Source organism: Pleurodeles waltl, chromosome 6 (genome assembly GCF_031143425.1).
Source record: "Pleurodeles waltl isolate 20211129_DDA chromosome 6, aPleWal1.hap1.20221129, whole genome shotgun sequence".
NCBI lineage: Eukaryota > Metazoa > Chordata > Amphibia > Caudata > Salamandridae > Pleurodeles > Pleurodeles waltl.
Genome location: NC_090445.1, coordinates 1723706530 through 1723730839, shown reverse-complemented (window position 1 = coordinate 1723730839; position 24310 = coordinate 1723706530). Strand labels below are relative to the sequence as shown.

Sequence of the window (24310 nt, the reverse complement as noted above, 5' to 3'; positions counted from 1 at the left end):
TTGCCTATTGACCAATATGAAGTGGTCATGTATACTGATGGCTCTGCGCAACCAGCGGTTGGGACTAAACAACAGTATTCTGCTGCATGTGCGGTGGTGAGCGGCACTATGGAGGGGGAAGTGTTCTGCCCCCGACATACTTATACTAAAACCTTGGGTGATTGCACGGCACAGCTGGCTGAGCTCAAAGCTCTATTGTTAGCGTTGGAGCACGCGGATCCGGCACTTTTAACCTTGCTGGTCTGTGACTCCTACTACTGTGTGCAGTCTTTCAACGAATATTTACACTATTGGAAGATGAATGGGTTCAGAGATTCTAAAGGCAACACCATTAAGCATAAAATGTTGTGGGGTAAGGTTGCGGATCTGAAGGAAACGCTTCCTAAAGTCCATGTTGTGCATACACTTGGACACCAGCGCGTTGGAATACACGTTGCTGGGAATACTTTGGCTGATGAAGCCGCAAAATCGGCAGTGGCTGTCGCCACTGTGGCCGCAGTGACTCGTTCGAGTTCCAAACCAGACACAGAAATATCGGCTGCCATAAAAGCTACGGCTGATGGCACGCCCTTTCCTAAAGGATTTCCTTCAAAATATAGTTACTGCTTGAATGGTTCGCTAAATGCTACTGTTACAATTCCAGGCATTGGTGTACGTGAAATTCCGAATAAAATAGAGAGACCTCGATTGATTTCTGCAGCCCATGAGGGGGTGGCTTCTGCACATGCTGGGGTGGCTGCCACAATTTCACTTTTACAGGCTCGTTACTGGTGGCCAGGTCTCTATAAAGAGACGAAGCAGTATGTCCTTTGTTGTGACATTTGTCAACAAATTAAGGCATCGTCTGCTAGACGCCCGCAGCAGACGCCCCTTCTGATTTCAAACAAACCATTACAGTGTGTGTACTTGGATCATTGTGGTCCGCTGACGCCAGATAGTGCATACAAGTATATATTGGTTGCTGTAGATTCGTGCTCCAGATTTGTATGGGTATGGCCACAACGCTCGGCTGACGCTCGCACTGTTATTAAAGATTTGCGCATCTTTGTCGATATATTTGCAGTTGCGGCTTTTCATTCGGACCAGGGCCCTGCTTTTGCCTCTAAGGCATTCAGGGACACCATGGCTTCGTTGGGGGTCCAACTTCAATTCTCGTCTCCATTTCATCCCGAGGGAAATTCTGTTGTGGAGCGTTTAAATCGTGATTTAAAGCAGTCCTTAACGGCCAGAGTTATAGGTACGGGTCGTGGTTGGCTAGCCCACCTATATGGAGTACAGAGAGCACTTAATAACTTGCCTAGAAGGTCACTGGGGGGTCGTACTTCATATGAGTGCCTGTTTGGAACACAAATGTATGTTCCTGATCTTGATGGTCCTGGTGTGGAGGCGGCAGATACGCCCTTTGACATAAATGATCGTGCCACTGTTTTGCAGGATTTACAACAATTCCGTGAAGATAACTCTTCTGCTAATGCTGCCTCCTCAGGAATTAAGGATGGGCCAGTAACACCTACTGGTTGGATACCCAGGATTGGGGATCTAGTGCGTGAAAAGGTCGCAGTTAAAAAAGAATTTGGTCCTTCCTATCGAGAACCTGTCCCCGTGTTAGGGGTAAGCGGCACGAGAACTGTGATTTTACCGCCGCTGCGAGGGGCCAAAGGAAATCGCTTTGTTTCCATTGATAATGTCAAGTTACAACATGTGGCCGATTCTGCACAGCAGACCAAGAGGGACACCCAGTAGTTCCGGAATCCCTCTCACTACTGGGGACGAGGTCCCGCTGCAGGTGATTTTCACCGACACTGTTTCCTCTCCGAGCTTGGGGAGGGTGGATGATGATCTTGCGATTGTTCCACCGACGGCGATTAATATGGAATCTTGTGATCAAATTGCTGTACGTTCTACTGACGTTTCTGAACATGTGGTTTATAGCGTGCCACGGCGAGAGCCTCCGTCTGCTTCTTCGTTCACAGTTGCACCTTTTGCTAGAACTGCTTCTGGCTGCTTCAACGACGCTGATAATGATGGGTCCGGCTCCTCGTCTTCGATGTCTTCTGTCCACGGTCCACGACGGCTGCTGGGATGCCTTAAACGAACATATTTTGTTTTTCCTTGGAACTATTTTTGGCTGTTTTTGGCCGTGATGACTATTTTATTATGGTTGGGATTTGTGGTTACTTTTTTTCTGATAATACATGGTCATTTTCTTCCTGATCGATCTGACATTGAGCGCGTGGAGACTGTGTTGAAACCACATTTTTCGTCTCATATGGTTCGAAGAGACTTGTCCACAGTGAACATTTCTGCTATACCAGTTCCGGATGGAATTGTGTGGGATAAAGTAATGTTTGATATATATGGTCCCACTGAATTGATTCAAATACCGTATGTCCTCAAATTATCAATGAATGATATTGTTATACCTGGCATTGTTTCTGATGATTGGGATGTGAAGACAGTAGATTCTATGTTAACGGATTTGCAATATTATACTGTCTATGACGATGAAGATGCTTACCAGTTTAGAGATAATCATGGTGACATGTTTTGTTACAACTATTATGGACACCACTTTATTCATAAAGCTAGTAGCCCTAAGCACATGTTTAATTATGTGCAATGGGAACATTGCTCGACTCCTCCACAAGGGAGTTCAAAAACGTATTATGAAAAATTTGCATATTTTGCTGGGCATGATCCACGTAATGCTAGGTCCTACTATTTTAAAGTTACACCGTATTCTAATAAGCAAATGTTATTGACCGATACTAAATTACTGTATTCCAATTTGTTTGTATCTAAACTGTCGGTCGAGGGATATGAATACTGGTTCAAAACTGTTGACTTGAAAAGTGTTTGGGGTACGAAAAATTGGCAAATGCAAGGCAGGGACACGTTATTTAGAGCATGTATTATCCCTGTGCAGATGATTTTCCTCAATGACACAGTACAACAGACTAGCTGTTTGGGCTTAGCGACGATTAAGGAGTTAACTTTGCCTAGTATACCTGTCCCTTCTAAATTAAAAAATTGGCAGCACTATGTGAATGCTACTTTCAGTGACTTTACACATTGGGTCCAGAATGGTACACTTAACACTTCATCGTTACATCCAGGCGGGTGGTTATTATGGCCTGTAGACACTAATATGTGTCATCAATGTTTTGTCACCTCTTCAGGGGGGTTCAGGACTAGTAGGGCAGACCCTCGTTACGTTTCACCAGAACATGCTGATATTATAACTACATACAGTGTGGGGAAGCTTTGTCAGCAATGGTTGAAGTCATCCACGCTGGATGCAGTTAAGTCACATCTCATGTTACTGTCTAATAATACTGATTTACAAGATTTTTTGTCAGGTCCCAGAGTACCACGGAAGAAAAGGTTCTTATACAAGGTTTATAATGAGATTTGGAAGCTTTCACAACAAGAGGCTGCAGCCCGGTTGAGGCAGATTGATCAAGAAAATCTGATGCAGACTTTGTTGTTGATAATGGCATGCATACCCTTTCCGAACGTGTTTACACGATTGACAGCATTGTTTCCTCTGCCATTGACATTATTAAATCGGACATGTCTTCTTTATATCATGGGCAGAGTCAGACGCGGTCCATCATGCAGCTGGGTTGGACTCTTCAGACCTTGAAGGCGGGTCGCGTTCCATGGCAGCACGTTCGTGCCAGGGAGATCTTTATCTCTTTTAATTTGACTCGTCAACAACAACTGATGGCTAAAAAGGAAGCGACATATGTTATGTTAAATATTGAAAAATTAGAGAAACTGCCTTTCACGGTAGCTGAGATTCCGTCAGCTGAATGGTTGATCCATGGGGTTATTAATTTGCCTATCTCTACTTTGCAATTTACTTCGTGTTTGAAGCACATTCCGGTGGGTAGATATGAACTATTGGGAGACAGTTACATACACGAGGTGTGGGACCTTCCCTTTCAGTACAGATGTGTTAATGGTTTGAAGGAGGTTTTTCTTAGCGGCAGCGAATGCGAAGCTTCTGTCAGCCATTCAATGGTTTGTAAACAGCTGTCCTTGCACGGGGCGTGTAACGCTTCGATTGCTAACTTAGCTTGTTATCTGAAGGGAGTTCCAGTCCCGGTTATTAAAAACACTTTCCAGGTGCTTTCTAACGGCAGTTACATTGTTCTTAACAGCGAACGCTGCTGTGGCATGCGTGCCGGAATAGTTTACAACGTCGTTGTCAACAAGGCCGTTACGTGCTGCGGGAATGTGTTGTTTCCCCCCACTCAAATTAGGGAGGTAGCGGACATCTGGCCTCATATTGCTACTTCCAAGGCTGATTTCGACAAGTTGAGTCGGCTAAAAGCTTTATTGTTTCAAAAGCATGTGGCCCTTACATCTGCTAGCGAGACCTACGCACTTCAGGTGGCAAGGTCATCGGCGGAGATACAGTCCCTTTTGAATACTAACTTTCCGAATCACTTCGGTGAACTTGTGGGACGTATATTTAATGCATCCAGCACCGCTGGTATTGCACATTTTTTCAAAGTCGTTGGTGTTGGTTTTGCTCATACCTTCTCTTCCATATTCGGTTTGATACCTTCGGCTATACATTCTATTTTCGGAAGCATTTTTGGGGGTTTCCCGATTACTTTGGCTTTACTGGCTGGAGTCTTGCTGTTATTGCTATTTTTTCGCAATGGCTGTCCCGTCACAACGAGATCCTGTACTGCTGCTCCCATCAGCGCAGCTGTGTCGTGAACGCATGATGCAGCATTTTGGAGCGACACTCCTGGGACATTTGGAGTGCGACTGGTCTCTGTCATTCAGACCGGTTTTGGATTGTGTGCAACCCGTGTTTCGATGCCTTTGGTGCTCGTTTGAACATGCACTGGCTCTCTGTCTCTCATTGCAGCGCCCTCCAATGGTCTATACTGATCTGTTGATGTTCCCGATTAGGGCTCATTCCCAGACTTGTGCACTACGGATGCGCTTGCTTCGTGAGGCAGTTTATGAGATTCCCTTCCTGGAGGAAGATGGTATTGTCTCTTTCATAGGCCCTGCACGTGGTGCCGCCCTGAATGGTTTTGGGGCTTTGGATCACACCTGCTCCATGGTACTTTGTGGCGTGGATCTTCCGATATTGACATATATCGAAGTGGAGGAACTCCTGCGTTCTATTGCTTCTATCTGACGATTGGATTTTTACAAAATTGACACTATATTGAATTTGGTTTTATGACCACATGTTACCTAAATTTATGACTTTGTTGTCTTCTCACCTTGTCGAAATACTTGTTTTAGGTATTGTTTATATTTAGGGCATCCTTTTATATTATTGGAACCACTTGCTACCGACAAGGGGAGAGTGTAGTGTGGTTAGTTTTACGTATTCATTGCGCTTTAGCTTCAGGTTTTAGGCCTTTGTGCATTTTGCCCTGAATATATTTTATTCATTTGCTGACAGCTTAGAGCCTCTGTGCACTTTGCTCTACATGCTTTTTATTAGGCTTCGTACTGTTATTTTTCAAATAGCCAGTTCTACTGTGTTGCTTTTTATTCATATCACACTGTTTTGCCTACTTCAGCACTGGAGTTCTCCATAACATATTCACTCTGTGCTTCAGTCAAGGATACAGTCTGGTACATTGCCGATAGACGTGGTAAGAGTTTAGACTTGGCATTCCTGCGTAGGGACATTTTGTGATCACGATGACATGTTAGTTATAAAATCACTTCCTTGTCCCAATACACGGAAGAGGGAGATTCCGACCAGGGAACCACAACTTGATGTTGACTGCCTCGTTGCAGATGCTGAACCAAGATAACAGGTCTTTGCTCAGGTATGAGGGCTGATATCCCCATAGTGATTCTAATAGGCAAACTAGAAGCTTAACATGCTGTGCTCTAGATAGAACAAGCAGAGGGAGAGTAGAAACTGTTTGACAATATGATAGCTTTGTTTTTATGTTTTACTCTCCTGGTAACTATCACAATCCTACTGTGTTGTATCGGTCTGGTTATTGCGGCTCACGCCTTAATATCTAAAATACAGTCGTTTTATTAAAAACATTATATAAAACTTATACTGTCTTTGTCATTTGTATATGAGATCATATTGGAAATAAGAGAGTTGGTTTGGATCTGAGTAACCACGACTTCCCTGAGAAGTTCCGAAGATGTCATGCGCTCGGCTGCCAAATCATTCCTTCCACAGGGGAGAAATGAGGCACTGCTAGTTAGCCGGAGCAAAAACCGGATTTAGGGTGACAGAGTTCTTTACACGTGGGTCAGACTCAGTCCCCCACACCGTTATCGATCCTGCTACCTAGAAATCCAGTAGTCTCATTTAGAATAATGAGAGCCCACGCGACAACACAAGCTGGCAAGCAGTGTGTCTGTGCTGAATGAGGGGTCCCTAGGGTGGCATAAGACATGCTGCAGCCCTTAGAGACCTTCCCTGGCATCAGGGCCCTTGGTACCAGGGGTACCAGTTACAAGGGACTTACCTGGATGCCACGGTGTGCCAATTGTGGAAACAAAGGTACAGGTTAGGGAAAGAACACTGGTGCTGGGGCCTGGTTAGCAGACCTCAGCACACTTTCAAATCATAACTTGGCGTCAGCAAAGGCAAAAAGTCAGGGGGTAACCATGCCAAGGAGGCATTTCCTTACAAACTCCTACTCAGACTCAGGAACACCCTCATGCACCCACTCGCAGACCCGCACACACGCTGACACACCCACTAAAACACTGATGTATGCACTCTCACAGCCAGACAATCTAACAGCCACTATCGACCCCTGATACGCCTTCTCACACCCAGAGGGACCACGTATGGCTAAAGGGCAATGCACAACATATGGTTGGTGGTTAGGGAGGTTGGCCCGAGGGTCTGGCTGCAAGCCAGGTCTTGTGGGCAACCTGCGCTGCATATGGGTGAAGATCGCGCACAGTGTAGGGTTGGGTGGTTATAGGGGGTTGGCCACAGCCCCTGTGGACAGCGGCTTGGATTAAGGTATAGTAATTAATAATTACTCTACGTTAAAAAAAAAAACAGAGAAATTCACTGACAAAAATAAAGGTTACAGGGATGTTATACTTAGGCTCACATTTTAAACAGAGAAAACCTTAGAAATTCACCAGTTCTAGTTCGAGTTACCTCCATTAACTATAACTTGTGCTCTAAGGTAACTAAGGCTCGCACCCTAGCCATGCACTGCTAAAGACCCCACGAATTGCAGCACAAATGACAGCACACATGACATCTTTGATAACATCATTGATAATATCAGTGTAATATTTGTATTAAAAGTTTTGACATAAAAACTGTGCATGGCAAGGGCACGAGTTATAGTTACCTTAAGGCACAAGTTATAGTTACTTAAGGTAACCATAACTGATGAATTTCTAAGGTTTTTTACATTTAAAATGTGAGCCTAACTATAACGTCCCTGTAACCTTTGTTTTTTTCAGTGAATTTGTATATTTTATCAATTCTAATTCCTAACTACAATGTCCCTGTAACCTTTGTTTTTTCAGTGGAATATATATATAGTTACTGAATACTGTTAGTAACCTACAGAAAGAATTTGTGGGAACGTCAGTGCTTGCATTCTTAGAGGCTGTTGACATAATATTAGTTAAAATTTGAGTAACTAGGCACATGTAGGGCAGCCTTCTGTTAATGGATGTATTGCACCTAGTAGGAGAGTGCCCTTCTGCGTATGACTTGCTGCTGTGGGTCATGCATGACCTCATTTGTTTCCTCTTTCCTTGCAGGTGTGTGTATGAAACAGCAAAAGAAGCTGACAGAAGTCATTGGCAAGGCCCGAGATTTTGGTACGTGGGGAATGACGGGTTATAGATGTGAAACCCTAACTATTGATCCGTCCTTGCTGCGTCCCGTGCAGCACTAAAGGAAGACATAACCAGGATTCTCCTCACCTCCTGTGCTGCCCTCTACCACACTGAAACCATAACAAGGCTCATTGTTACCACTTCCGGTGCTGCCCTCCACCACCTAAAAACAATAACTTGGCTCATCCTTCCCTCCTCCAGCGCTGCCCTCTACCACGCAGAAACCATAACCAGGCTCATTGTTCCCACCTCCAGCGCTGCCCTCTACCACACAGAAACCATCCCCAAGCTCATCATTCCCACCTCCTGTGCTGCCCTCTACCACACAGAAACCATAACCAGGCCCATCCTTCCCACCTCCTGCGCTGCCTTCTACCACACAGAAACCATAACAAGGCTCATTGTTACCACTTCCGGTGCTGCCCTCCACCACCTAAAAACCACAACAAGGCTCCTCATTCCATCCTCCAGCGCTGCCCTCTATCACCTAGAAACCATAACCAGGCTTATTGTTCCCACCTCCTGTGCTGCCCTCTACCATACAGAAACCATAACACTGCTCACCATTCCCACCTCTTTTGCTGCAACAAACCATAACCAGGCTCATCATTCCCACGTCCTCTGCTGCCTCCTACCATCTAGAAACTGTAACCAGGCTCATTGTTCCAACCTCCTGCGCTGCCTTCCACGACTCAGAAACCATAACCAGGCTCATCCTTCCCACCTCCTGCGTTGCCTTCTACCACACAGAAACCATAACCAGGCTCATCCTTCCCACGTCCTGCGTTGCCTTCTACCACACAGAAACCATAACCAGGCTCATCGTTCCCACCTCCTGCACTGCCTTCTCCCACCTAGAAACCATAACCAGGCTCATCCTTCCCACCTCCTGCGCTGCTTCCTACCACTCAGAAACCATAACCAGGCTCATCGTTCCCACCTCCTGTGCTGCCCTCTACCACACAGAAACCATAACCATGCTCATCCTTCCCACCTCCTGCGTTGCCTTCTACCACACAGAAACCATAACCAGGCTCATCCTTCCCACGTCCTGCGTTGCCTTCTACCACACAGAAACCATAACCAGGCTCATCGTTCCCACCTCCTGCACTGCCTTCTCCCACCTAGAAACCATAACCAGGCTCATCCTTCCCACCTCCTGCGCTGCTTCCTACCACTCAGAAACCATAACCAGGCTCATCGTTCCCACCTCCTGTGCTGCCCTCTACCACACAGAAACCATAACCAGGCTCATCCTTCCCACCTCCTGCGTTGCCTTCTACCACACAGAAACCATAACCAGGCTCATCCTTCCCACCTCCTGTGCTGCCTTCTACCACACAGAAACCATAACCATGCTCATCATTCCCACTTCCTGCGTTGCCTTCTGGCACACAGAAACCATAACCAGGCTCATCCTTCCCACCTCCTGCGTTGCCTTCTACCACACAGAAACCATAACCAGGCTCATCCTTCCCACCTCCTGCGTTGCCTTCTGGCACACAGAAACCATAACCAGGCTCATCCTTCTCACCTCCTGTGCTGCCCTCTACCACACAGAAACCATAACCATGCTCATCCTTCCCACCTCCTGCGTTGCCTTCTACCACACAGAAACCATAACCAGGCTCATCCTTCCCACCTCCTGCGTTGCCTTCTGGCACACAGAAACCATAACCAGGCTCATCCTTCTCACCTCCTGTGCTGCCCTCTACCACACAGAAACCATAACCATGCTCATCATTCCCACTTCCTGCGTTGCCTTCTGGCACACAGAAACCATAACCAGGCTCATCCTTCCCACCTCCTGCGCTGCCTTCTACCACACAGAAACCATAACCAGGCTCATCCTTCCCACCTCCTGTGCTGCCCTCTACCACACAGAAACCATAACCAGGCCCATCCTTCCCACCTCCTGCGCTGCCTTCTACCACACAGAAACCATAACAAGGCTCATTGTTACCACTTCCGGTGCTGCCCTCCACCACCTAAAAACCACAACAAGGCTCCTCATTCCATCCTCCAGCGCTGCCCTCTATCACCTAGAAACCATAACCAGGCTTATTGTTCCCACCTCCTGTGCTGCCCTCTACCATACAGAAACCATAACACTGCTCACCATTCCCACCTCTTTTGCTGCAACAAACCATAACCAGGCTCATCATTCCCACGTCCTCTGCTGCCTCCTACCATCTAGAAACTGTAACCAGGCTCATTGTTCCAACCTCCTGCGCTGCCTTCCACGACTCAGAAACCATAACCAGGCTCATCCTTCCCACCTCCTGCGTTGCCTTCTACCACACAGAAACCATAACCAGGCTCATCCTTCCCACGTCCTGCGTTGCCTTCTACCACACAGAAACCATAACCAGGCTCATCGTTCCCACCTCCTGCACTGCCTTCTCCCACCTAGAAACCATAACCAGGCTCATCCTTCCCACCTCCTGCGCTGCTTCCTACCACTCAGAAACCATAACCAGGCTCATCGTTCCCACCTCCTGTGCTGCCCTCTACCACACAGAAACCATAACCATGCTCATCCTTCCCACCTCCTGCGTTGCCTTCTACCACACAGAAACCATAACCAGGCTCATCCTTCCCACGCCCTGCGTTGCCTTCTACCACACAGAAACCATAACCAGGCTCATCGTTCCCACCTCCTGCACTGCCTTCTCCCACCTAGAAACCATAACCAGGCTCATCCTTCCCACCTCCTGCGCTGCTTCCTACCACTCAGAAACCATAACCAGGCTCATCGTTCCCACCTCCTGTGCTGCCCTCTACCACACAGAAACCATAACCAGGCTCATCCTTCCCACCTCCTGCGTTGCCTTCTACCACACAGAAACCATAACCAGGCTCATCCTTCCCACCTCCTGTGCTGCCTTCTACCACACAGAAACCATAACCATGCTCATCATTCCCACTTCCTGCGTTGCCTTCTGGCACACAGAAACCATAACCAGGCTCATCCTTCCCACCTCCTGCGTTGCCTTCTACCACACAGAAACCATAACCAGGCTCATCCTTCCCACCTCCTGCGTTGCCTTCTGGCACACAGAAACCATAACCAGGCTCATCCTTCTCACCTCCTGTGCTGCCCTCTACCACACAGAAACCATAACCATGCTCATCCTTCCCACCTCCTGCGTTGCCTTCTACCACACAGAAACCATAACCAGGCTCATCCTTCCCACCTCCTGCGTTGCCTTCTGGCACACAGAAACCATAACCAGGCTCATCCTTCTCACCTCCTGTGCTGCCCTCTACCACACAGAAACCATAACCATGCTCATCATTCCCACTTCCTGCGTTGCCTTCTGGCACACAGAAACCATAACCAGGCTCATCCTTCCCACCTCCTGCGCTGCCTTCTACCACACAGAAACCATAACCAGGCTCATCCTTCCCACCTCCTGCGCTGCCTTCTACCACACAGAAACCATAACCAGGCTCATTGTTACCACTTCCGGTGCTGCCCTCCACCACCTAAAAACCACAACAAGGCTCCTCATTCCATCCTCCAGCACTGCCCTCTATCACCTAGAAACCATAACCAGGCTTATTGTTCCCATCTCCTGTGCTGCCCTCTACCATACAGAAACCATAACACTGCTCACCATTCCCACCTCTTTTGCTGCAACAAACCATAACCAGGCTCATCATTCCCACGTCCTCTGCTGCCTCCTACCATCTAGAAACTGTAACCAGGCTCATTGTTCCAACCTCCTGCGCTGCCTTCCATGACTCAGAAACCATAACCAGGCTCATCCTTCCCACGTCCTGCGTTGCCTTCTACCACAAAGAAACCATAACCAGGCTCATCGTTCCCACCTCCTGCACTGCCAGCTCCCACCTAGAAACCATAACCAGGCTCATCCTTCCCACCTCCTGCGCTGCTTCCTACCACTCAGAAACCATAACCAGGCTCATCGTTCCCACCTCCTGCGTTGCCTTCAACCACACAGAAACCATAACCAGACTCATCCTTCCCACCTCCTGTGCTGCCCTCTACCACACAGAAACCATAACAAGGCTCATTGTTACCACTTCCGGTGCTGCCCACCACCACCTAGAAACCACAACAAGGCTCCTCATTCCCTCCTCCAGCGCTGCCCTCTATCACCTAGAAACCATAACCAGGCTTATTGTTCCCACCTCCTGTGCTGCCCTCTACCACACAGAAACCATAACCAGGCTCATCCTTCCCACCTCCTGCGTTGCCTTCTACCACACAGAAACCATAACCAGGCTCATCCTTCCCACCTCCTGTGCTCCCTTCTACCACACAGAAACCATAACCAGGCTCATCCTTCCCACCTCCTGCGTTGCCCTCTGGCACACAGAAACCATAACCAGGCTCATCCTTCTCACCTCCTGTGCTGCCCTCTACCACACAGAAACCATAACCAGGCTCATCATTCCCACTTCCTGCGTTGCCTTCTGGCACACAGAAACCATAACCAGGCTCATCCTTCCCACCTCCTGCGTTGCCTTCTACCACACAGAAACCATAACCAGGCTCATCCTTCCCACCTCCTGCGTTGCCTTCTGGCACACAGAAACCATAACCAGGCTCATCCTTCTCACCTCCTGTGCTGCCCTCTACCACACAGAAACCATAACCATGCTCATCATTCCCACTTCCTGCGTTGCCTTCTGGCACACAGAAACCATAACCAGGCTCATCCTTCCCACCTCCTGCGTTGCCTTCTACCACACAGAAACCATAACCATGCTCATCCTTCCCACCTCCTACGCTGCCTTCTACCACACAGAAACCATAACCAGGCTCATCCTTCCCACCTCCTGTGCTGCCCTCTACCACACAGAAACCATAACCAGGCTCATCCTTCCCACCTCCTGTGCTGCCTTCTACCACACAGAAACCATAACCATGCTCATCATTCCCACTTCCTTGCTGCCCTCCACCACCTAGAAACTGTAACCAGGCTCCTCATTACCACCTCCTACGCTGCCCTCTACCACACAGAAACCATAACCAGGCTCAATGTTCCCACCTCCTGTGCTGCCCTTCACCACACAAATTGTGATCTGGCCCTTGCTTCCCACTTCCTACTCAGCCCTCTACCTCACAGGAACCATAACCTGGGCTTACCTGCCTGGTCGCAAGTGCTGCCCTCTACCAAACAAATAATCAGGCTTATTCTCCGCACCTCCTGTGCAGCCCGATTCCACGTATGAGCCGTAACCAGGGGCAACATTCACTACTTCTGGGCTGCCCTCTACCATGCAGACTCTAACGTGAGCTCATCCTCCCCACCTTCTGGGCAGCTCCCTCCTACACAGAAGCTGTATCCGGTGCTCATCCTCCTCACCTCCTGGGCGCCCTGCTACACAAGGCTGTAACAAGCTCACATTTGCACAGCTGCTTGACAGGAATTCCCCTCTTCCAATTATGGGCCGTCCCCTTCAGTTTACTTTCTTCACTGAGGCCATCTACTTCAACCAAGGTCTCTAGTTTTGCCTTTTTGGAGCTCTAAATCCTGCAACTATATACCCAAGGTCATCCCGCTCTGCTTGTCTCCCCTCGTCCCTCTCTTCTGGTGTACCCTCGTCCCTCTCTTCTGGTGTACCCTCGTCCCTCTCTTCTGGTGTACCCTCGTCCCTCTCTTCTGGTGTACCCTCGTCCCTCTCTTCTGGTGTACCCTCGTCCCTCTCTGCATGTGTACCCTCGTCCCTCTCTGCATGTGTACCCTCGTCCCTCTGCTGGTGCACCCTCGTCCCTCTCTGCTGGTGCACCCTCGTCCCCCTCTGCTGGTGCACCCTCGTCCCCCTCTGCTGGTGCACCCTCGTCCCCCTCTGCTGGTGCACCCTCGTCCCCCTCTGCTGGTGCACCCTCGTCCCCCTCTGCTGGTGCACCCTCGTCCCTCTCTGCTGGTGCACCCTCGTCCCTCTCTGCTGGTGCACCCTCGTCCCTCTCTGCTGGTGCACCCTCGTCCCTCTCTGCTGGTGCACCCTCGTCCCTCTCTGCTGGTGCACCCTCGTCCCACTCTGCTGGTGCACCCTCGTCCCACTCTGCTGGTGCACCCTTGCCCCATCCTCTGTCCCTCTTCAAGCCTGGGTGGTGTTCTCTAACCTCTTCTGTCCTTTCTCAGGCCTGAGTGTTGATCTCTCCCCACACCTTCATTTGTCCCTCTTCAGCCTGAGTGTTGCTCTCTCCCTGCTCCCTCCTCTGTCCCTTTTCAGGCCTGAGTGTTGATCTTTCCCACCTCTGTTCCTCTTCAAGCCTGAATATTGATCTTTCCCTGATCCCTCCTCTGTCCCTTTTCAGACCTCTTTGGGCCTGAGTGTTGGTCTCTCCCTCATCTGTCCCTAATCCGGCCTGAGTGTTGATCTCTTCCTGCTACCTCTCTCCCCCCTATTCAGGTCCGAATGTTGACTTCTCCCTCTCAGGGCTGAGTGTTGATCTCTTCTTGCTCCATCCTCTGTCCCTCTTTAGGCCTAAGCATCGTCCTCTCTCTCATCTGTCTCTCTTCAGGCCTGGGTGTTGATCCTCTCCTTGCTCCCTCCTCTGTCCCTCATCAGGCCTGAGATTTGATTTCTGCCTCCTCTGTCCCTCTTGAGGCCTGAGTATTGATCTGTCCCTGCTCCCTCCCCTGTCCCACATCAGGCCTAAATGTTGATCTCTCCCTTCTCCCTCCTCTGCCCCCCTTCAGGCCTGAGTGTTGATCTTTCCCTCCTCTGTTCCTCTTCAAGCTTGTATATTGATCTCTCTCTCCTCTGTCCATTTTCAGACCTGAGTGTTTAACTCTCTCTCCTCTGTCCCTCTTTGGGCCTGAGTGTTGATCTCTTCCTACTCCCTCTCCCCCCCTATTCAGGCCCAAATGTTGACATCTCCCTCTCAGGGCTGGGTGTTGATCTCTCCTTGCTCCATCCTCTGTCCCTCTTCAGGCCTGAGTGTTGGTCTCTCCCTCCCCTGTCCCCGCTTGGGCCTGAATTGATCTCTCCCTCCTTTGTCCCTACTCAGGCCTGAGTGTTGATGTCTCCCTGCTCCTTCCTCTACCCCTCTTCAGGCCTGGGTGTCTCTTATCCTTCTCTCCAGTGTCACTGAGCTCTCCCTTGAGTTTCTGTCTCTGTGGATCTGGCTGTCCTTGAGCTTTCCTCTTCGTGTTCCTCCTCAGGTTTGGGCGTCACTGATTCACCCTCCTGTGTTCCTCCTCAGGTCTTTATCTCTTTCTCCTGCGCCCCTGCTCATGTCTAACCCTAACCCTGTCTCTGATCTCGCCTGCCTGTATTCCTCAGGTCTGCGTGTTAGTTCGTTTCTCTCTCTCTTCTCTTCTCTCCCCCAATGTCTCTTCCGAGGTCTGTGTGCTGCTGATCTCTCCCTGCTGTATCTGCCTCTTCTACCTGGTCTCCATGTTGGTATCGCTCCCTCCTGTGTCCTTCAGGGCTGTCTGCTGTGTCCCTCATTGCTCTCTCTTCTTCCTTCCTTTCAGGGTTGTTGAGCTTTCGCGTACCCTTTGTTGACTATCAGGAGGAGGACTACACTAACTTGCATGGGGCAGTGACAAAGACTCCCCCTGCACCCACCCTGCAGACAGGGGCAGCATGGTACCCCTGGTATGAATGGCAACAGCCCCCAGAGAAAGAAGTGACTCTCATTCGCAAGATCTACCGGCGCTACCTCAAGAGGGAGGAGGAGGCACCGGCTGCACAGACCAGAGAGGACCCAAGTGGATAATGTGCCACGAGCCAGAGTAGGAGTGACAATAGGGGAGGAACATGGGAGTGACGCGATTGGAGGTTCACAGGAGGAGCTGCACTGGGGAGACGCGCAGGAACGGTATGAACAGTGGCACTTGGGGTAGGGGCAGCAAGAGCAGGGAACTCTCTCACCCGGCTTATGTACCTGCTGAGCAGGATGGGAGGACTGTGTGACAACACTTCTGTAATAAAGTTTACGTGTTCATGATCTCTGTGTTCTCAGTGGAAAGAAACCCTCCTGCTTACATACTGAGTGGTTCAGCTTTGTAAATCACTGAACAGTAGCTGTGCTGCTTCAAGCTGGACCCCCCGTGCCTTCATCTGCAAGGAATGTCCTCGTCTAGACATGGATATGAAGGTGGCTTGGATAAGAGGCATGAGACCATGTGTCATGTTGCATGCCTTTTAGCCTCTAGGTAGAAGGGTGGATTCAGACAGAGCGTGGATCTCATGGTGGCTTGGAGAAGAGGCATCAATCTCATGGTGGCTTGGAGAAGAGGCATCAATCTCATGGTGGCTTGGAGAAGAGGCATCAATCTCATGGTGGCTTGGAGAAGAGCTCTGGATTTCACGGTGGCTTGGAGAAGAGCCCTGGATTTCACGGTGGCTTGGAGAAGAGCCCTGGATTTCACGGTGGCTTGGAGAAGAGCCCTGGATTTCACGGTGGCTTGGAGAAGAGCCCTGGATTTCACTGTGGCTTGGAGAAGAGCCCTGGATTTCACGGTGGCTTGAACAAGAGCCCAGAGAGAGAGTGTCATGTTTGAATCCATATGAGCATGCATCCAGGGACTCTCATTTATTTGTGTAACAGTTTTACATTACACTGATCACTGTGAGGTGTGGGAGCACTTTACGTAACAACAGTGACATTAGGATCATATACTTAACTGAGGTCCAAGAGTCAAAATGATACAGAAATCCTACTATCTGTGATAAAGTGGATTATTAACTGGTGTGCAACCTCTGTTAAGAGGCACTGTAAGTGTTCTCCCAGGCCCTGTTGATCTGGATAAAGAGCGGGTGGATAAAAGGGTCTCCCAAGGCTTAGATCGCGTTCCCCTGATAAAACTGATACCTCAGAACCGATCTAGGCTATCTGCGCCCTGGTTTTCGGAGGCCTTAAGGGAGGAGAGGGAATTCTGTAAACAGCTGGAGCGTAGTTGGCGCAAGTGCTCAGATAAGGCTGCAGAACTGATATATAAAAAGGCTGTGTCCAGTTTTCATAAATCCTCCCACAAGGCTCATAAAGAGTTTATCGCCTCAGCCATTGATGTTTCTTCAAACAAACCGTGGGAACTAGTTGGAATTGTGAGCACTTTATTATCACCCAGGGCTATTCAAAATCCTCTTAATCCTTCTGCCCACCTATGCGAGGAGCTTGCTGGCTTCTCCAATAAAATTCAAGCAGTTTATAATCCGTTCCCCAGGCAGAGGCAGTTAGCAGCAACTACAGTGAGGATCCATTCCTCCTGCCCTGTGCTGGCTAAGTTTAAATTGATCACCTGTGAGGCCTCTACGTAGCTGCTGGGCAATTGCAAGTCCGGTTCGCCCCTACGATTGTTGCCCTCCTGATATTTTTAAATTAGTCTTGCAGCTACTCAACCCAGTTTTGAACAAGTTGGTTAATGCTTCTGGAGTCTGCTTTAATTCAGATGGGGTGAAAACCAGTCTTCCTGTTACCCTTGCAAAAAAAAAGCCAATGCTGACCTCAAGACTTTTAGCAACTTCAGACCTATCTCACTTCTACCTGCAGTTGACAAAATGTTAGACAAGGCAGTTAACAGAAAACATTTCCTTTTTCTGGAATCTAATTCTCTTCTTCTTGTTACATAGTCTGGCTTCGGAGCAGGGTACAGTACAGAATCGGTCTTACTAGAGGTCTCTGAATGTATCGGCTGTTCTTGATCAGAGTGCATCAACAATGGTTGTACTCTTGGACCTGTCATCAGCGTTTGACACGGGCACTCACCCTGTCTTACTGAAGAGGCTGATGCCTATTGGAATCCACTGGAAAGGTTGCCGCATCAACTTCAAGGAATTAAACTTCACCTCCAGTGCCCTGGAGCAGAAGGGTCTGCTGTACTTTTGAAGCAGACTTAAGGCCTACTATCAGGGCAGGTCCATGAAGTCTAACTCCCTGAAGCTCTTGCATACCCCTAGGGGTCCAGGAGGGCAGGCAGGGTGGTAGATACTGCCTTCCTAACTGCAAAACTTTGGAATTCACTTCTGACTACTCTTTTTGGCCTCTTCGGAAACTGCCTTTAGGAAAAGTTGTCAGACTCATCTTTTTGATGCTTATGCCAGTGGCGACGGGATGGTTGCTTGTTCTCTGTCCTGCTGCTATCGCCGTGACACTTCCTCGGAAGCAGCAGCACGCTCCACAAGTGCCTATGGTATGGTGCGGTGTGGTGCGGTGCGGTGCGTGGATGGTAGTCCACTACTAGTAGTAATGTCACTATTCCTGTTGGGTCCAATAAAAGGTTTCAGTGATTTAAAACTGAACTCAATCCCTGGTAGCTGTAGCACAGAGCAGACCAGCATAACTTTAGAAAATGTTAAAAGAATTTAGAAGTACCAAAACAGTTGAAAAGTTGAAAGCAATATAAATCCCACTGCAATTTATAAAAATAGCGAACAATTTAATGAACAAAATTACTCCAAAATGGCAAAAATCGAAAAAGGGAAGCAGAATTTTTTTTTTTTACAGTTTAAGATGAAAAGCGTTAGCTGCAGTCATCTGGTTGCTGTTAGCCTAGTCGAGGGTAGGTTTTCGGGTTGGCCGCAATGGACCATGGGTAAAATACAAGGACCAGGTTCATCCTGGTGAAAAAGTTACCTTCGTTGTCGATCGACTTCCAGGAGAGCAGATAGTGAGCTGGCACTGAGAGAAGGCTCTTGATGGGCTTTGGGATAGAGGTTCTGCAAAACTGATGCTTTAGGTGTGAGATTTTCCACTGGGAAAAGTTTGAGTTTCCACACTCTGGAGGTCTTCGGGTCGATCCAGTCCTTGTTGAGAGGGGTGTTGAGGGAGGTGCTGAATGGAGTTGAAGTGGTTTTGATGGCGCCGGATTCCGGTGCCCAGCAGAGAACATAGCAGGAGCTACAGTGAAGTCCGGCCCAGCGGTGATGCACCCGCGATTTATCGGCTTGCAGGTTGGTCACTGTCCCTCAACTGTTCTACAGACAAAAAGTAAAAGGTAAAGGAGTATACTCTGGCACCAGCTAAGGATTCCAGGACCTCAAAAACAGTACTTGAGGGACTGGTCTTACTCCACAGAAGCTACCATCGGGGTCCAGAGCAGTTCCGGTGGAAATTGGTTGGCTGTGATCCTCCAGGAAGGAGGGGCTTCTTGCAGCTCTTCTGTCTCTGTACTTTAGTAGGAGGTCAGCCTGCGGACCATTGGAACATACTTATTTGTTCTGGATACAAGTCGGAGCAGGTTCAGCCCATAGAGTACTCAAAAGCAGGTGCAGTTCTTCTGTCTTTCACAGGTCCGGTAGTGTTCTGCAAAAGGTACCCTGGAGTGCTACATTTATGCCTAGTACTAGCTTGTGTCTAGGGTGACTTCTGGCTCCTCCTTCACCAATTGGGAAAAGTTCCCAAGGGTAACCCTTACCACATTAGCAGACGTTCCTGTTTGCCTGGTAGCAAAGAAGGATTAGTTACTTACCTGTAAATCCTAGTTCTCTTCCAGGGGTATCCTCATCAAAGTCATAAACATTGAATATTCCCGCCCTTGTGCGGGGACCCCGGAGCATATATATATAAAATACATACATATTATCATGTGTAAAACAGCAATGCAGGCTATAATCATAAATAGGCTAAAATGCTTTATTTCTATGCAAGTTTTTTTTTTTTTTTTTTTATATTATATTATAAAATCACAATAGATCATAAATATCTACCTAAGCCCCAAAAACTGGACTTAGGGAAGTAAACAGCAGTAAATAGCAGAGAAAAATAGAAAAAACCACATTGAAAAACAATGAAGCATTCTTAGCCAATAGGCTGCATGCAGGTTAACACAGGAGAACCATAAAAACTTTGGCACCGTGCCTTTAAGACCCTGAGCACCTCCAGTATCCCACCATGCCTCAGGGGTGAAGGGAAGGTGACAGTTGGTTCACAGTTAGGTCAGTACTTTTTTACGGTGACAATCTGTGTAACTGATCAGAAAGATAATCTGTCCTGCACTTCTAGGAGACTTAAGTCCGGGGAGGAGGGTGGGTTGTTTATGACTTTGATGAGGATACCCCTGGAAGAGAACTAGGATTTACAGGTAAGTAACTAATCCTTCTCTTCCAGGGGATCCTCATCAATAGTCATAAACATTGAATAGATTAGCAAGCCCATCCCTAAACTCTGCGGACTGTCCGAAAGAAGTGCAGGAAAGAATACATATTCATGCAAATAGATTTCTAAGAGAGGCCTGCCCCACCTGGGCATCCGCTCTTGCATCCGAGTCTAAACAGTAATGCTTAGTAAAGGTATGCACAGACTTCCATGTAGCAGCCTTACAAATCTCGGAAATTGGTACATTGTTAAGGAGGGCAGCAGTAGCCGCTTTTCCCCTTGTGGAATGCGCTTTTGGCCTAGCCAGTAATTGCTTATTAGCCAGTTGGTAAGTGTTAACAATACAAGACACAATCCATCTTGATATAGTTTGTTTAGACGCTGCCTCTCCTGTTCTTAAATGACCATAATTCAGAAACAAATGGTTAGAATGTCTAATCGGTTTTGTTTTGTCCAAATTGAATTTCAGCACTCTTTTTAAGTCTAAAGAATGCAATGCTTTCTCAGCCGGAGTCTCCGGATTGGGAAAGAAAGTCGGTAAAGATATAGTCTGATTGATATGGAATTCTGACACCACCTTCGGAAGGAAAGATGGGTGAGTTCGCAGAACCACTCTATTATCGTGAAAAACCGTGTACGGTTCTCTACAAGACAGAGCCTGAATTTCGCTGACCCTCCTCGCTGAAGTAATGGCCACCAAAAAAGCCGTCTTCCACGTAAGGTGCTGTAAAGAGGCCTTGTGGATAGGTTCAAAGGGAGGGCCCATAGGTTTTGACAGGACTACATTCAGTTCCCATGGAGGAGAAGGTCTCCGAATGGGAGGAAAAACCTTTTTCAAGCCTTCTAAAAAATCCTTGACTACAGGTATCGTAAAGAAGGATTCCTGAGAAGGCGACTTACGATACGCTGTAATTGCAGATAAATGAACCTTAATAGAAGATACCTGCAGACCAGACTTCGCCAGATGAAGTAAATAGGATAGTATGACGTCCTCCTGAGCTCGTATGGGATTTATACCTTGTTGAGAGCACCAGATGTAAAATCTCTTCCACTTAAAAGCGTAAGAACGCCGCGTGGAAGGTCGTTTTGACTCTTTCAAGATGCTCATGCACTCCTGTGAGAGCCCTAGGTGCCCATACTGTAGGAATTCAGGAGCCATGCTGTCAAGCTCAGAGAGGGAAGGTTGGGATGTAGGATTCTGCCTTCCATCCTGCTCAGGAGATCCGGTCTGCACGGCAACCTCCTGTGAGGTCTTTCCGATAAGTTGAGTAGGTCCGTGTACCAGAATTGGCGGGGCCATTGTGGCGCTATCAGAATCATTCTGGTTCTGGATTTGTAAAATTTGTTGATTACTGCCGGTATGAGGGGAATCGGTGGAAAGGCGTAGAGAAATGTCCCTGACCAGTTGATCAACAGGGCATTCCCTTGAGATCCCGGACGGCAGAACCTGGACGCGAAGTCTGGGCATTTTTTGTTTGTTTCGTCTGCAAAGAGATCCAACTGAGGTCGACCCCATTGACCGAAGATGTCCTCGACGACTTCGTCGTGTAGCACCCAGTCGTGCGCGTCTTCCAGATGTCTGCTCAGGAAATCTGCCTCTACGTTTTGCTGACCTGGCAGGTGTACCGCTGTGATAGACATTCCCCTGGCCAGGAGCCAATGCCATATCGTTTGGGATTCTCGAGACAGAGGTAGTGATCTTGTTCCCCCCTGTTTGTTCAGGTAATACATTGTGGTTGTATTGTCTGTCTGAACTAGGATAGATTTCCCCTGAACCAATGGAGAGAAAGATTTGAGAGCCAGATGGACTGCTCTGAGTTCCAGTAGATTTATGTGATAGTTCTTTTCCTTGTCGGACCACAGACCCTGAGCTTGGAAGGAACCCAGATGAGCACCCCAACCCTGAAGAGACGCATCCGTCACCAGAGTGTCGACTGGAATTGTCTGGTGAAACGGAGAACCTATCGACAGGTGAGGTCTGTGCATCCACCATTGTAGTGATTGAAAAGCCACTGTTGGTAGTCGAACTCTGTCCTCCCAGTGACCAGTCTTTTGGCTCCAATTGTTCTCTAATGCCTCCTGAAGGGGCCTCATGCGTAGCCTGGCATTCGGGACAATGAAGATGCATGAAGCCATGGAGCCCAGAAGCGATGTCACCTGACGAGCTGTAGGTGCATCGGCTGTTAATAGATGTTGACACTTCCTGTGGATTGATAAAAGTCGTTCCTCCGAAGGATACACTCTTTGGAGCTCTGTGTTTAGTATCGCTCCCAGGTAGCGGAGGTTTTGTGTTGGAATCAAGGTTGACTTGTCGTGGTTGATTTGAAGACCTAGAGACTCGAAAGTTCTTAGAACGATATCTCGATGTTTTCTCGCCTGATCCGGAGATGAGGCCTTCACTAGCCAGTCGTCCAGGTAGGGATAGACGAATATTTTTTGTCTTCGAAGGTGTGCCGCTACCACTGCTACACATTTTGAAAAGACTCGGGGTGCAGACTTCAGGCCGAATGGAAGGACTCTGAATTGGTAGTGCTGTGACGCTATCTGGAAACGTAAAAATTTCCGATGTTTGGTTGCTATTGGGATGTGAAAATATGCATCCTGTAGATCGATGGAGCACATCCAGTCTCCCTGATGCAGTTGCGGGACAATCTGGTGAAGGGCTAGCATCCTGAACTTTTGTTTTCTTATGTACTTGTTCAGGAGCCGTAAGTCCAGAATTGGTCTGAAGAGGCCCTGTTGACCTTTTTTCGCCACCAGAAAGTAACGGGAGTACACCCCTTTTCCTTTTTGTGCCGGAGGAACTTTTTCTACAGCTTTCTTTTGTAGGAGTGCGAGAACTTCCTTGCGTAGCAGGCTGAGATGAGAAGGAAAACACCTTGCTGGCGGCAAGTGTGGAGGAGGTTTTTTGAAAAGGAGAGAATAGCCATGTTCGACAATATTGAGCACCCATTTGTCTTTTGTGATTGAGTGCCACTCGCGAAGATGATGCGTAACACTTCCCCCCACCGGAGTGGTGCACAGTGCTGAGGGAAGCAATGCCTCATTGCTTTGATGGCGTCTTTGCTGTAGACTGTTGAGGTCTACTTGACCCTCTGTCTCTTGTGGGTCTACGTGCCTGAAACAGGGGACGTCCCTGTCGTTGTTGTGGCCTTTGAGACCAGTGAGGGGTTTGAACCCTCTGCTGGAATGGTCGTCTGTCATACGGCCTGTACCTCCGCCTGAAGTCTTTTTTACGTTCCAGGCCCACTGCCCTCATCGTGTCGACTTCCGTTTTCATTCGGGCAATCTCTTCATCCGCGTGGGTACCGAACAACGAACTCCCGCTGAATGGGAGGTTCAAAATGCGCTGCTGTGCTTCCTGCTTCAGACCCGTGAGCCGTAGCCAGGAAGACCTCCTAGCGCAGATTCCGTGCGCATACCCATGCGCAGCCAAATCCGCCCCGTCCGCTGCCGCGCTGATGACCTGGTTAGATACTAGGCCCCCTTCCTGCAAGATTTCCTGGAAGTCCTGTCTATCTTCCCTGGGCAACTTTTCTGTAAATCTGTGGAGTGAGTCCCACAGAGAGCGGTCATATCTGCCCAGAAGTGCTGAGGCGCTGGAGACCTTCATAGCAGATGCCGCCGTACCGCACATCTTTCTCCCCAGAGAGTCTAGGTGTCTGCTCTCCTTATCCGGGGGGACTGTGGAAGATGATGCCACAGAGTGTGTTTTTCTGGCTGCGGCTAAGATCACAGAGTCCGGTGGCGGATCCTTCCGCAGGAATAAAGGATCTTGTTCCGGAGCTTTGTATTTCTTTTGAATCCTAGCCGGGGCAGACTTGAGAGTGGCTGGAGACAGAAAAGTGTCCATAGTCGGTTGCAGCAAACCCGGTACTAGTGGCAGCAGTTTTCTCGAGACTGATCTGTGTTGTAGGGTCTCAAAGATAACTGAGGATGAGGTGGCCGGCTCTGGTACCTCAATATTTAGCTTCTGCGCTCCCCTTAGAAGAACCTCATTAAAAGTGGTGATATCATCCACCGGGGAAATCCTAGCAGGTGGAGAATCTGTGAGTGTGGGGGAGTAGCGCCCCACAGACGATCCTGAAGAAGACCAAGAAGGTGATCTTCTGCGTGGTGTTCGTGACCTGGTTCTCCTTCGGGAACGGGACCTGCTCCGAGAGGCTGTAGCAGAGTGTGCAGGTCTTGTGGTCGGCTGACGAGAAGCAGAACGAGCCCGTCCTGCTCTAGCTGTAGGCGATGGAGTTCTCGGTAATGAGGCAGTAGGAGAATACATCCTCGAGTATTGTGAATCCGGGGATGCTGTGATGGGAGAAACATGCCCCGATGCTCTGGAATGGGATGATGCACTCCTTATAGAGACCACCGGTGAGGGAGCTTTGTCCGCTGGCTCTACTGCCTGTGACACCGCTGAAGGTTGTGTCGACGTCGATTGTATCCTCGACGTCGAAG

The 24310-nt window shown here is 48.7% G+C and overlaps 1 protein-coding gene across 1 annotated transcript in view; it reads left to right on the top strand.

Moving 5' to 3' along the window:
- Window positions 1-15769, top strand: part of MRPS18B (mitochondrial ribosomal protein S18B) — a 62807-nt gene extending 47038 nt beyond the window's left edge. Inside the window, exons 6-7 of the mRNA XM_069241959.1 lie at window positions 7756-7815; window positions 15294-15769. Coding sequence (XP_069098060.1) covers window positions 7756-7815; window positions 15294-15538 — 305 coding nt within the window. The 3' untranslated portion in view covers window positions 15539-15769. The remainder of the gene's footprint in view (window positions 1-7755; window positions 7816-15293) is intronic.
- Window positions 15770-24310: the final 8541 nt, after the last annotated feature.